Here is a 15,584-nt window from a genome sequence, read left to right on the forward strand (position 1 = left end):
GAGATTCACCAGTCCCGATATTCTATCTATCCTGGCTCGACAAAGATGTATCATGACGTTAAGGAGCAGTATTGGTGGGATAACATGAAGAAGTCTATTGCAGAATTTGTAGCCCAGTGTCCTAATTGTCAACAAGTAAAGATCGAGCATCAGAAACCTAGTGGATTGATTCAGAATATAGAGATTCCGACCTGGAAATGGGAGGTGATTAATATGGACTTCATTATTGGATTACCTCGCTCTTATCATAAGTTTGACTCCATCTAGGTGATAGTTGATCGACTTACAAAATCTGCCCATTTTCTGCCAGTTAAGACAACTTACACGGCTGAAGATTATGCGAAGTTGTATATCAAGGAGATTGTTAGGCTTCATGGTGTGCCGGTATCTATTATATCAGACCGAGGAGCTCAATTTACGGCTAACTTTTGGAGGTCTTTTCAGAAGGGTTTAGGCACACAAGTAAATCTCAGCACTGCATTCCATCCGCAGACTGACGGACAGGCTGAATGTACCATCCAAATGCTTGAAGATATGCTACGAGCATGTGTTCTAGATTTCAAGGGGAATAGGATGACCATCTGGCACTTATAGAATTTGCCTACAATAATAGCTACCATTCCAGTATTAAAATGGCCCCGTATGAGGCACTGTACGGGAGGAGATGTAGATCACCAGTTGGATGGTTCGAAGTCGGTGAGACAGAATTATATGGGCCAGATTTGATTCACCAAGCCATTGAGAAGGTGAAAGTGATACAAGAGCGACTGAGGACGGCACAAAGCTGGCAAAAGTCTTATTCCGACGTCCGACGTCGTGATCTGGAATTTGAGGTTGGTGATTGGGTTTTCCTGAAGATCTCGCCGATGAAGGGTGTTATGCGTTTTGGGAAGAAGGGTAAGTTGAGTCCGCGGTATATTGGGTCGTACAAAATTCTTCGACGAATTGGACAGGTTGCTTACGAGTTAGAATTGCCATCTGAATTGGAATTTGTCCACCCGGTATTCCATGTATCTATGTTGAGGAAATGTATTGGAGACCCTTCTCGGGTCGTCCCTATCAAAGATGTACAAGTTACAAAGGATCTATCATATGATGAAGTGCCAGTGGCTATATTAGATCGACAAGTCCGCAAGCTGAGAACAAAGGATGTAGCTTCCGTGAAAGTATTATGGAGGAACAAGAATATAGAAGAAATGACATGGGAAGCAGAAGAGGAGATGAAGTCTAAATACCCTTACCTATTCTAGAGTGAAGATAACGAGGATGCCGGGGGAAAGAAGGACGCATTATAAGGTGAAACGGCTCTATGAGGTAAGCAATAGCTTGTGAATACTCTTTTTTTAAATACAAAATGGTAATATGCAGATAATGTACATATCCATAATGCTTTGTATAGTCTTGTAAGGCCATAGGTTAGGTTTAACTGCTTGTAAGTTTGGCTAGTGTCCATTTTATAGGGGAAACTCAGCCGGAAATCTCCGTCGGAATCCACAATGAGTTAGACACCCCATAAACCCTTACATTCGAGGACGAATGTTCCTAAGGGGGAGAGGGTGTTACAACCCAAATTTGCATACCATAGATCATGCCGTAAGTTAGTCGACGTAAATCCAAGAAGAGATTATCTTTGAGATGATAAGAAGTTAATCCTATTGGTCTTAAACGATACAAGGGTGTATAAGAGTGGTTAACAAGTATTTGAAGTTAAACGAATCAAGGATGTTGTAACCCGTATTTTCGGGTAACACTAGAGGTGATTAATTGTCCCAAGAGGTCTTGTTTTAATGTATTTGAATCATATAATATCCGCATCATAAGTCTTGAAGTCAAGCGAGGTATGAAACAAAAGTCGATAAAAGTTGTCGCAACTTAGGTTTATAATTTTACTTAAACTTTAGGTCAAATGTTACTGCATTTTTCTCCCAATGTGCTTGGAATTATGGGGTGATATACCTATCCAAATGAATATCTATGAGTCTAGTTTCCAACGCATTAAACCATTCGTCGATACGATCTCGGAATAGAGAGATATTCGCGTTTTCGCGAGAGTGCGCCAAGCTGCTCTCTAAGGGGCCCACAAAGGTGGTTTAAGACATATGGACATATATAAGATACCTCAACCCCGTTTTAAGTCATTATTTTTCAGTATATTCAGATCTTATAACCCTAAAAACAGTCTTTCAAGGTTCTCTCATGATCCAAGACCCAAACAAAGGGCAAACAACACAAATCAAATGTCGAGAATCCCGTGGCGCTAGTAAGTTTCTTGTTCTTCTTGGTGTTGCTGATTTTTTTGTTGTTCCAGCTCGTGTGGGAGGTTGTTTTAAGTGTTTTATGTCCTGTAAATACACCTTCAAGTTTTTAATATCAACCCTAGGTGATTTCAAGTCTTCTAAAGTAATTCTAGTGCTGAAAAACCCGAATTAATTGCTAGTTTTGCTTCCTTGTTCTTGTGGCAGAATTGAAGGGATATTTCGTGGAAAATTAAGGTCAAATTGGAGTTGTTCTTTCTGTTTAAAGGTAAGGAACCTCTTACTCTATATATATTTAAGATTATCCAAGTTGCAGCTAAGTCGTTGAAGCTAGAACTTGTGAAATATATATCGAAAGGCTTGGTAGTAATGTTGTTGGTTGGTGGACTGTTTTGGAGGCTCAATATGATTATTAATGATGTTGTTTGGGCTGTTTGGTGATTGTATTGACTTGTGGGAAGTCATATAAATAGGGGAGGAGCTGTCCGTTTCATCGTAAAATAGGTTGTGGTCGATACATAATAGTTACGACGCTTAAACGATAATGATAGTGTCATTTGTCTTATTGTAGACTAAGGAGTCGTGACATTTGCATAGCTTAAGGTTGGGCAGTATATACAAGGTATGTGAGGCTATCCCCTTCATTCTTTTGCACGACTCCGATTGTACATAATGTAATGAACGAGCTCCCAAAGATACTCTACTCTTAGAAGCTAGCAGTACTTACATTGCTGCCCTTCTTATGAAACGATTGATATTGATGTTACTTCTCTTATTCTTATATTATCAATGTTGTTGGTAGTTCCTGATTCTTATAAGATTCTTGATGAAGAGTTAATCATAATAACGTGTACGAAGGATACCAACCTTATGTCACTCCGAAAGGTTCAAAATGTTATTCCAATGAGTCCAGCATGCAGCATATATATGTATCTATTTTACTCTACCGAGCCGCGCTATAGTCGGCCGGGTATGGCACCTATTGTGTAACCACTGATCAGTTGGGTTTTACCGAGCTCCACGTGGTCGGGTACGATTCTACCGAGCCCTATGATGGCCGGGTACGTTTTACCGAGCCTATTATGGCCGGGTACGATATGATGATGGTGATGCCCACAAAGGCGTATGTTTTAAAAGTTTATGTATATATATGTATGTATCATGTATTTCATGTCAGTAGCCCTCAGAGGTACCCAGATGTCACAGGTTGTATATTCTCTATCCCTATTTACATTACTGTTCTTACTTATGCTTTCTTGCCTTACATACTCAGTACTTTATTCGTACTGACGTCCTTTTTATTTGTGGACGCTACATGTCGTGCTGCAGGTCCTGATAGACAGGTAGACATAGCTCTCCCACCACAGTAGGCTGTCCAGTTCAGCAGTTATTAGCGAGATCCCTTCTCCGAACTTGCCGTGGTCTTGGTATGCATTTTTATTATAGACATTATGGGTATGTCGGGGCCCTGTTCCGGCAATGTTGTAGCACTTATGTTCCTTTAGAGGCTCATATACAGGTGTCGACTTATGTATGGTTTAGAATGCCTTGTCGGCTGATTTTTGTTGTATAGTCTTTCATGGCATCATGGTAGCTCGTACCTTATATATAGTTTCTTGACAGTCTTGTCGTCCCATGTTATGTATGTTCATGACATTATCTTTCATTGTTGGATGTTCATGATCCATGTCTACTATTTATATTGATCTTGTCGGCCCTTAAAGATAATAAGGAAGGTTAGATAAAATGTACATTGGTGCTCGGCAAGTATGGCCCTGGTGCTAGTCATGACCCTCCAGTTGGGTCGTGACATTTGCACTGAGAAATGTCTCCGCTTGTCGGGAGAGCTTGATTTGTAAAGTGTGTCTCTGCTTGTTGGGAGAGCTTTTAACTGAAATGTAAAGTATTCTCCGCTTGTGAGTGATTGATTAAAATTGTAACAATTCCTAAAGTTGCAAGAACAAAATGTAAAAACATTCAAAGTAATAGAAAATGATACAAAAGCATGCCCAAGAGATACTCTTGACTGTGAAGCTAGGTTGTGGCCATCGGTTGGTAGAACATTGGTGACGAGGTTTGCAATTGTCTATTCCGGTGTCCGTGATTGATGGAGCGGTGCTGCAAATTGCTTTTGTTGGCGAAGTTTGCAGTTTGCTATATACAAGGCTCCAGTTGGCGAAGCCGTCGTTTGATTTGTACTAGGCGCTCTGATTGATTGAACTGGCGGTTTTCTATATACAGGACTTTGATTGGGGAAGCCGATGTTCGATTTGTATAGGGCGCTCCTACTGATTGAGCAGGCAGTTTGCTATATACAGGACTTCCATTGATGAAGCCGACGATCCTTTTTGTACCAGATGCTCCGATTAGGTGAGCAGACGATTTGATATATACAGAACTTCCATTGACGAGACCGACGGTCCATTTTGTACAAGATGCTCCGATTTGTTATGTACAAATTTTTGTATCAGTTGTCTGATTCCGAGGCACCTATAAAGGATTCAAGAGTTAGCTTTAGCTGTACTAGAAAATTGTAGGTAAAAAGGAGGAGAGATAATCTTAGGCAAGTGATGGATCCGTCATTTGCCCCAGTGTGGTCCTAGTGCTTCCTTATTCCATGTTGACCCTGCACTCAAAGAAAACTTCTTAGTAGGGGGGAAGTTGGTTTGTGTCGACCACAGTGTTGGTTTGCCCCAGCCTTTGACATAATTGCGCCATGAAGTTCGGTAGATGGAACAAATTACCGTATACACACACTCACACATACATGCGCACATATATATATTCTAGAAACATTTTAAAAATACTTATTTCTTTTAAGGCAAATGCCATCGTTACGGATTATGACATGTTACGAAAGGTTCTCCACACGTGAGCGTATTCTCTTGAAAACTCCGTCATGTTGATGTCGATCTTTCGTGATGCCTCTGACAACACGGATACTTGTTGTTGCGACTGCATCCTAATTAGAACTAATGCATTACAAAGGCTTTTCTAAGGTTATGACTGAACCCTTTCAGGTTGCCTACGTATCCGAAACGGAATTAGGTCTGAACGTAGTTCATTGGATGATGATAAAAGATGATGAAGATGACCGAGCCTGACTCAGGCAGCCTACATATCCAAATGGAATCAGGTCTAAGCATAGTTTGATTACAACAGATGCAAAATGATGAGATTAAGAATGAAAATGGCCGAGTGTGTCTCAGACAACCTACATATCCAAGTGGAATCAGGCCAAAACGTAGTTCAATTACAAAAGACGACTGAATCCGATGAGGATTTCCTACGTATTCCTTTCTAAGGAAATTAAGTCGGCGTAGTTCCTGAACAACATACAAAAATGATATTTGGTTTTTCTATTACAAGAGAAAGGGGGAGAGAAACAGAACCCTACGTGGGTTGCCAACGTATCCCTCGGTGGGAAGTCAGGTTGAACGTAGTTCTGTTACATAAAAAAAAACTAACTCTATTTGTCTTCAAACATAGTACCTCTTGATTGCATTTGAGTTGATAGGATTCGTATTGAGTCTTCTATCTATTTCTACCAAGATTAGAGCTCCACCCTATAGTGCTCGGTGAACCACGTAAGGATCTTTCCAGTTTGGTGCAAACTTTCCTTTGGCTTCTTCTTGATGGGGAAAGATTTTCTTCAGAACCAGCTGCCCTGGTGTGAATTGGCAAGGCTTCACTCTTTTGTTAAATGCACTGGCCATCTTGTTCTGATATAGCTGGCCATGACATACTGCATACATTCTTCTCTCGGCAATGAGCATGAGTTGTTCCTGCCTGATCTGTATCTACTCTACATCTTCCAATTTTGCCTCTTGAATGACTCTTAAGGACGATATTTCAACCACTGCAGGTGTCACCACTTCAGTGTCGTATACCAACATGTACGACATTGCCCCAGTGGATGTTCTCATGGTAGTCTGATAACCTAGTAGAGCGAAAGGTAACTTTTCATGCCATTGTCTGTAATTGTCTACTATCTTTCGCAGAATCCTGTTAATATTATTGTTGGCTTCCTCGACTGCCCCATGCATTTGTGGTCTATAGGCTGTGGAATTACGGTGGACGATTTTGAACTTCTCGCAGATTTCTCTCATGAGATCACTGTTGAGGTTAGCGGCATTGTCAGTGATGATAGACTCCGGTATCCCAAATCTGCAGACGATGTTGTTTCAAACAAAATCCGTCACTACCTTTTTTGTGATGGCCTTTTAAGTAGATGCCTCGACCCATTTGGTAAAATAGTCTATAGCTACCAAGAAAATGATGTATGTTTGATGCTGTAGGCTCTATGGGGCCAATCACGTCCATGCCCCAAGCGGTGAACGGCCAGGGTGAATCCATTACATTTAACTCATTGGGTGGAACCTGAATGAAATCTCCGTGAATCTGGCACTGGTGACACTTCTGCACGTAGCGGATACTGTAGCTTTCCATAGTCATCCAAAATTATCCAACTCTCAAAATCTTCTTGGATAATGTGAACCCGTTCATGTGGGGTCTGCACATCCCTGCATGTATTTCTTCCAACAATTCTGGTTGCTTCAGCGGCGTCTACACATCACAGCAAACCTAAGTCTGGGGTCCTCCTGTACAAGACTTCCTTGCTGAGGAAAAAGTGGTTTGCTAACCTCCTGAGGGCTTGCTTTTGAGCATTAGTAGCATTCTCTTGGTACTCTTGGGTCGCAAGGAATTTCATGATGTCGTGATACCATGGTTTACCATCTGGCTCTTAATTCACATGGAAGCAATAGGCATGTTGATCTCTGATCTCTACCTCGATAGGGTCGATGTAGTTCTTGTCTGGATGCTGAATCATAGATGATAAGGTTGCAAGGGCGTCAGCAAACTCGCTCTGAATTCTGGAGACGTGCTTGAACTCAATCTTTGTAAACTTCTTGCACAACTCCTTCACACAGTGCTGGTATGGCAGTATCTTGACATTCTTGGTGGACCATTCTCTTTGGACTTGGTGTATCAACAAATCGGAATCTCCAATGACCAAAGGTTCTTTGATGTTCATGTCAACTGCCATTCTAATTCCAAGGATGCACACTTCGTATTCAGCCATATTATTGGTACAAGGAAATCTTATCTTTCTCGATGCTAGATAGTGTTGTCTACATTCTAAAAACAAGACTGCCCCAATCCCGACTCCTTTGAAGTTTGCTGCTCTATCGAAAAATATTCTCCACCCAGGGTATGATTCTTCAACATCCTCCCCGACAAATAGTATTTCTTTATCGAGGAAATACGTGGAAAATAGTTCATTATCTCCATCCACTAGATTCTCAATGAGGTGGTTGGCTACAGCTTGTCCTTCGATAGCCTTCTGAGTTATGTACATAATGTCAACTTTGTTGAGGAGAATTTTCCATTTAGCTAGCTTCCCGGTAGGCATTGGCTTCTGAAAAATGTACTTGAGCGGGTTGAGCGGAGATATCAGATGTGTAGTGTATGCCGACATGTAATACCTTAGCTTCTGAGCAATCTAAGTCAGAGCACAATAAGTGTGTTTTATCAGGGTATACTTGGCCTCGCATGATGTGAATTTCTTGCTTAAGTAGTAAATAGCATGCTCTTTTCTCCCGATTTCGTCATGCTACCCCAACACACAGCCGAAGGCGTTGTCTAATACTGACAAATAGAGCAATAATGGTTTCTCTGGTTCAGGGGGAACCAACAATGGCAGATTTGAAAGATATTCTTTAAATCTATCGAAGGCTATCTAGCACTCCTCCATCCATTTCATGGAAGCATCCTTCTTTAGCAGCTTGAAAATGGGTTCACAGATTACCGTGGACTGGGCTATGAAACGACTTATGTAATTCAATCTTCCCAGGAAACTCATGACATCTTTCTTCCTCTTTGGTGGCGGTAATTCCTGGATGGCCTTGACTTTTGATGGATCCAGTTCTATACCCTTCCTACTTACAATGAAACCTAATAATTTCCCAGCGAGGACTCCGAATGCACACTTTGATGGGTTCAACTTCAAACTGTACCTTCGCAGGCGTTCGAAAAATTTCCTCAAGTAGTCCAAGTGCTCTGAACTCTTTCAAGACTTTATGATGACATCATCCACATACACTTCAATCTCCTTATGGATCATATCATGAAAGAGGGTCGTTATGTCCCTCGTGTAGGTAGCACCGGCGTTCTTGAGACCGAATGGCATAACTCTATAACAGTAGACTCCCCAAGGTGTGGTGAAATTTGTCTTCTCTGCGTCTTCCTCGTGCATTAAGATTTGATGGTATAGAGCAAAACAATCCACAAATGACTGCAGTTCATGCTTCGCACAATTGTCGATGAAGATGTGGATATTTGGTAGTGGAAATCGTCCTTTAGACTAGCTTTGTTGAGATCCCGGTAGTCCACATATATTCTGATCTTTCCGTCCTTCTTGGACACTGGGATGGTGTTTGCCAACCAGCTTGGATAGTTGGTGACCCTTACTACATTGGCTTCTATCTATTTGGTCACTTCTTCTTTTATCCTCAGACTTAAATCAGGTTTGAACTTCCTGGGCTTGTACTTGACCGGCGGTCTGGTAGGGTCAGTGGGTAGTCGATGCGAGAGAATGTTGGTGCTTAATCCTGGCATGTCATCATAAGACCATTAGAACACGTTGACATACTATCGGAGGAGCTTAACCATTTTCCCTCCTATGCTCGGCTTCTAGGTGAATGCTGATTCTGGTTTCTTTTACATCTTCTTCGCTTCCAAGATTGACCACTTCCGTTTCTTCGAGATTGGGCTTTTTCTGATTCTCCATATATTCGATCTCCTGCACGAGATTGTCCGGCATCATACTCTCATCATATTCCTCGAATCTGGGTCGTTATGCTCAACGGTTTCATTACATGCCATAATCGTGGAACGAAGTTTTTTATCAGTTTGATTACTGAAAAGAAAAGCTAAGTATAAATAAAGCAGTAAAACAAAGTTGCAATATTTAGGAAATGATTCTTTTTTATTTCATCAAAAGGGGAACGTCTCAAGCGTTCACAGGAGGCAAATGACAAAAAGGTACAGACACGGTACATGCCTCAATTGACCGTACTCTTTTCAAAAGAAAACCTTTACAGTTCCATACTACCAAGACTCCCGGCGAACCAAAGATGGACTGGCGGTCCAATTCTATAGCTCTTCCCCTGGTTCGGCATCTCTGATAGTCGGTGTCTTGATGTCAGTTCCTTCACAACATTCTTCAATCATATTCACGAACAACTTTTCCATCTCGTTGATGATATCATCTTTGGGCACTGAACTCTGTCCCGGACTTGCAACATGCTCTGGCACAAAAACCTTTTTCCCGGAGCTAACGGTGCGAGCTTTCCCTTCTGGAGGCTGATATCCTATGCCATCCTTTCCTTTCTGCCCATTATATTCAATTGGCTCTGTGATTCCATCTGACTTGGCTCCCAACCCTGTTCTTGGCCTGTATCCATATTTCATCATCTCCCCCATGGCCATCTTGGATCTATACAACGGTTGTATTCCCAAATTTTTTTCAGTCTTCTCCATCTTACTAGTCTTCATGATTTCCACATCGTGGAAGGCGACTCTCTCTAGCCCTTCAATGAATGGGACATCATATTCCAAATAGGCGGAGTGACCCCAGTTGCCTTGAACCACGATCTCTTGGCATCCCCACTTGAATTTTATGCATTGGTACAAAGTAGACGGCACGGCCCCTACAATAGGTATCTAGGACCTCCCCGGCAGCAAGTTGTAGGAAGAGGATATGTCCATCACTTGGAACAACACCAAAAAATCGACCGGCCCGATTTGCAAAGCTAGATAAATTTCTTCAATAACATCCTTTTGCGAACCATCAAAGGATCTTACCCTTACGTGGCTTTCCTTGACTTCTCTCAAATGAATTCCTAACTCCCCCAGGGTAGAGAGCAGACAAATATTAACTCCTGACCCGCCATCGACCAGCACTCGGGACACCACTTTGTCTCCGCATTTGACAGTGATGTGAAGAGCCTTGTTGTGACTTGCGCCTTCGAGAGGAAGTTCATCTCTTCTGAAAGTGATCATGATTGCTTCGTCCATTTTCCCAATTGTCGTGGCCAACGCCTTGCTAGTGATATTACTTGGTACACTTACCCCACTTAGTACTTTCAACAAGGCATCCTTATGACTGTCAGACCTCATTAATAGATCCATGATAGATATCTGTGGAGGATTTTTCTTCAATTTCACTTCCATAGAATACTCTTTTCTTGACATTCTTTTCCAAAACTCAGCGGCTTCTGGGTCTGTTACGTTCCTTCTTGGAATTTGTTCTCTCCCCGGGTTTCCTCGATTGACATCTTCAGGGGCGTAGCATCTCCCAAACCTAATCATACCATGGGTTGCGGCAGAGTATGTCATTTTGGCCTTTCTCTCTTGCTGGTATATCCATGGGATGGTTTTGTACTCCCGATTTTCTTCGTATCGATTTGCATCGGCAGGTTGTTACGGATAGGTTGGAACTGTCACTATAGAATTTAGTTGTACTGTAATGATTAGAGCCTTTTGAGGAGGGATTCTTGCGGCTTCTGCATTCCCTATAGTGACAATTGTTCCCTTCAGGTCATATTATTCATCTAATGTGATCATGTTAGCTCCCTAGTTTTAATGATTTGGCAGTGGGATGCGATTCACATTAGGTGGTGCTGGAGTGCACTAAATGGCCCCGCTCTTGATCAGGGTTTCAATTTCATTTTCCAACTTGAAACAGTCTTCAGTATCGTGCCCAAGTACATTGGAATAATTTCACGCATCTTTTAGTGGCATCAAAATATTTGGAAGGATGTTTAGGAACCCTTCCCTCGATTTGGTGTATCAATCCCGCTCTTCTCAACCTTTCGAATAATTGGGCCAGAGGCTCAACAATTGGGGTATAAGGTCTAAGACCTCTCTCTTCAAAGTTGGGATGAGGGTGTGGTGCATAAGCAGGTTGGTTCTGATGAGTAGTGGTTTGGACATGAGCATATGGCTGTTGTGGGTTTTGGTTGTTGTTGGCTCGAGGAGGGTTGTATTGTGGTTTAGGATGGTAATATGGTTGGGTATTATAGACTAGAGCGTAAATGGGTGGTGGTGAGTGGTTGTTTGGGGAATAAGAGGTGCTTCCGTGAGGTGGGTTGGTTTGGTAGTAAGGGACGACTGCTGAGACCTCCTCTTTCTTCTTCTTTCTACTACCAATTGACCCTGACTGGATGGCCTTACTGGCCGCTTGCAGTGCTGCCATGGATTGTACTTTACCAGAATTTATGCCCTCTTCTAAGAAATCTCCCATCTTGACCAGCTCGGGGAACTTTTGACCCATCATACCCATCATATTTTCAAAGTATATTCTCTCCTGGGCTCTGATGAAATACTTGGTTAGTTCACTATCATCCAGCGGAGGTTGTGCCCTGGCAACCTCCGCCCCCCATCGTTGTGCATATTCTTGAAACAACTCAGATGGTGTTTTCTCCAGGTTCACCAGTGCGAACCGAGAAGGAGTGATCTCTATATTGAATCGAAAATGATTCATGAAGTCCTCCGCCATATCTTGCCAAGTTCTCCAATTTCGCGGATCATGTCGGGTATACCAGGTGAGTGCTTCTCCCATTAAAATTCCTATAAATAATTTCTTCCTTAGCTTCTCGTTCCTTCCCACTCAGAATAACTTGTCACAATATACCCTCAAATGTGTGTGAGGGTCCCCTGCCCCATCGAAGATATGGAACTTTGGGGGTTTGCACCCTGCTAGCATATTCACATCTGGATGAATACCCAGGTCCTCATAGTCCAAATTTTCACTTCCCCAGGCAACTTGGAGACACTTCATTTACCTTCTCAACATGCAACTGCTCAGATACTGACTCTTCTTCCTTACGTCCGGCTTCTCTCTCCATCTCGGCATATTGATCAATCTCATAAGGCACCCTGACCGTGACAGGTACTGTAAAGGTCAGTTCAGAAAAGGCATATACATGGGGAACGTACCGCTCATGGGTGGCGGCATGTGCCACAGGTATGTGCTGGTTAGTGGTGAAAGTGACTCCATTACGAGGAGGGGAAGTTGCATTAGTAGTAATAGGCAGGTTCTGTGATGTCTGAGTGTATTGTGGTACATAAAGAGTGTGAATAGGGGGATTTGGTGGGTTAGTGGGGGTTACTAGAGGTATGACTTGAGTGGTGGGAGTTGAAGTTGGGGTGTTGTTGTTTTGGCGTGATGTGGAAGGAAAGTGATCTGGAAGTGAATCCAGATAAGGGAATCTAGGTGGCTAAGGAAGTGTTGTCACAACCAGGTGCACCAGTTATCTGATATGTTGTACCTCCTCCCTTAAGGATTCCATTTCCTGGGCCATCCTGGCCAAGTGTTCATCATTCCTAGTGTTGTCTTTTTCCCCCGATCGCCTCGGGCTGTCGGCTATGACCAGAGCTTGTTCAGTTGGGTCTTCTGCGACTGACATCTTTCCCTTTGACCTTAGATTGTATGGTGGTTCCTCCAGTTTTGGTCGACACAAACCAACTTTCTTTTCTTTTTGGGGATAATGATAAAGCAAAAGAAAATCAAGAAGAAAGAAAATAAAAGGAACAATAGTTAGTTTCTTCATTTATGCGAGCAGAAAATCACACAGAGCAGATAATTTGTGTATTATAGCTAGCGCGTTCCTAGAATTTGCGGGGACCTCTCATTGCTGGAGGTAGGCCTAATTCGCGGATATCTGACATACATTTAGACTTGAAACATTTAGATCCAAAGCAATTTGTTTGCATTGATAATATTGACTGATATAAGTAGGAACAAGGGTTACATCATTGTTTGATAGAACTCGCATGGGCTTGGACAAATTGCCCTTTTGGAAAGTAAAAGAGAAAACTAGGGGTAAAGGTACAAAGTAGGAAAGAGGGGAAATAAACCAACTCTAATAACCATCCCCTGAGTCGTTTCCTATCTCCTTTTCTTCTTCTGGATCCTCTTCCGGATCCTCCTCTAGGTCTTCCTCAAACTCCTCATCATCATCGTTGAATTTAGACTCCTCCTCCGGATCTTCTTTTGGCTCTATACTGGACTATATCTGGATGCACTGCACTACCCGATCATCTTCTTCAGCCGGTCAAAACATGTGGTCAATTGATCCTAGCACCACCTGACGATGCATTGATGTGGTCACAAGATAATGCGGCAGGATCTCATGATAAATCTACAAAGCAACTATTGCGTCCTCTAGCCAGGCTATACCCTCTCTGCATGGGCAGGCCAGTTCTTCTTCTTCGTTAATCCAGATGTAACTCTCAGGAGTACACCATGAGTTTTGACCCATAGGCATTGTCACGAGGTCATTCCACTCTTCTTGCAGTCTCCTTATCTTGGGAATTGGAATCTGGACATTGTACTCATCCTCTTACAACGTCGTCCTTGTCCATAGAGGCACGTCTTGGATTATCCCGAATTGTCTGAGGACCCGTAAGGGTGAGTATGGTTGAATGCTTTCCAGTCCGATCAACTCAATGAAGTATTTCTGAGGAGTCCTCAAGATTGCCCTTCCACCTAACCAAGAGAGTTTCCAGTTGATCCACTCTCTTATCAGATTGGTCAGTGTTTTCTTTCATTCTTCAAACCCATGTGGGGAGATCCAGTGTCTCATTCTTTCATTGTGGCTGCGGATCATATTGCTGACACCCATAAAGTAGTCGATGGTGGCCTCTCGCTGGAAGTAATATTTAGTAGCCCAGATCTGAAGAAGCAAGTTACAACCCTTAAAGAAATCATACACTTGTGCACATGCAGATAAAGCTCTCAACATCTCAGCTAACACCATCAGCACCAAAGTAGCTTGAAGATAGCCGCGGAAGGTTGTCAGGACCACCAGTAGCAGGTTGATGTTGATACGGCCCCTTCGCTGTGGGAAGACCAATAATCCCAATAGTGCCATTGCGAAAGTGATAGGCATGAGACTCTCCCACATCGCCTGGTCACATTGAAACTCCCCTGAATACCATTCATAGCTTTCACGGTGCCCAAACTTGCCGAACATCTGGTCAAGGCTCACCTATCTGTCCTCGATACTTCTGAGGCTTTTGAAGTTGGTAAGACCCAAAGCATCCAAAAACCAATAACCGGGTATAGTAACTGGCAATACTGGCTTTCTTTCGTTGAACGGCAGCTCTGTGAAACTTGTGACTTCTTCCGATGTCGGTACCAACTCACAGTCGGCAAATTTGAACATCACCTTAGCCGGATCCCAAAATTCTATTAACGGGCGAGTGAGCACTTTGTCTGCTCAAATGTTTGTCAATGCAGTTAATGCCTCTAGGTGCGTTCAAACCTCGTTTCCGTGTTCCCGACGAATATTCTTCCACCACTATTTCAACTTATGAGGTGCTCCTATTACCATGCTGATTTCAAGGATGTTTTGGTTGATTTCTATTTTATGAGGTGGGTAAAAGAAAGATATTCGGGTAAGTGTTTGCTTCGGATCCTTAAGTATCTTATCATGTTAGTTTGTCTTTCCACATAAATTTTGTCGGTGGGTGCATGACCCGTTGACATTAGGGTGGCTTTCATAATTGTGTGTTGGTACCAGGGATCGACTCACCTAAGGTTTATGCAGTATGACCTATTTTACTAGAGTAGAGTGTTTCCTACTTTTGAATTGGACTGAAGGCTGCGAGAAGTTATGTCAGTTAACTTGAAAAGGCCTTTCTCTGAAGCTAGAGAGTTTTGTAAAGAAGATTCAGAGGGGTGTAAAAGACAACCCTCGTATTCCATTGTGTGTGATAGTGTATGGCCAAGACTCGATTGGAAGAAATGTGATGACAGTGTATATAAAGCATTAACAGACAAAGGTGTAGCAGCAATAAGAATGGTGCTTATATAGAGCAAATAAAAGCTATGAGATTCATGTGAACATGAACATATAATAACTTAAACATGTAGACTGTTGGAAACTCAGGAACTCAGATCTATAGGAATCAATTAATGATTTAATCAATCATTGATGAAAGACTCATAGCAAGTTAACTAATCACAAGAAGATATTAAACTAACAGAACATAAACATTAAACATATTGAACATCATATAGCAATTATGCAGAAAATAGCTAACATGCTTGTAGCATTCAAAGAGAACGAACAATAGAGAAGAATGAGAGATGTGCTGACCATTTTTTAGAGCAGCAGACCAAACGAGAACGCTTTTCAGTTGCTTAAAAACCCCAGGAACCCCAATTTTAGACCAGCGAAAGTACTCAGCAAAAGAAAGAAAATAGTAAGAAGACCTAAGGCTTGGAATCCTAAACTTATTAGTGCTTGTGTGTGTGTG

The 15,584-nt window shown here is 42.3% G+C and overlaps 1 protein-coding gene across 1 annotated transcript; it reads right to left on the minus strand.

Moving 5' to 3' along the window:
* Nucleotides 1-6,999: 6,999 nt before the first annotated feature.
* Nucleotides 7,000-9,045, minus strand: LOC142168921 (uncharacterized). Its single transcript, XM_075230097.1, has 3 exons — nucleotides 8,925-9,045; nucleotides 8,754-8,866; nucleotides 7,000-7,758 (listed from the first exon to the last, which is right to left on the minus strand). The coding sequence occupies exons 1-3, from the start codon at nucleotides 9,043-9,045 to the stop codon at nucleotides 7,000-7,002; spliced, it is 993 nt and encodes a 330-aa protein (XP_075086198.1).
* Between the last annotated feature and the right edge of the window lie 6,539 nt (nucleotides 9,046-15,584).

This window comes from Nicotiana tabacum, chromosome 14, assembly GCF_000715075.1.
Source record: "Nicotiana tabacum cultivar K326 chromosome 14, ASM71507v2, whole genome shotgun sequence".
Lineage (NCBI taxonomy): Eukaryota > Viridiplantae > Streptophyta > Magnoliopsida > Solanales > Solanaceae > Nicotiana > Nicotiana tabacum.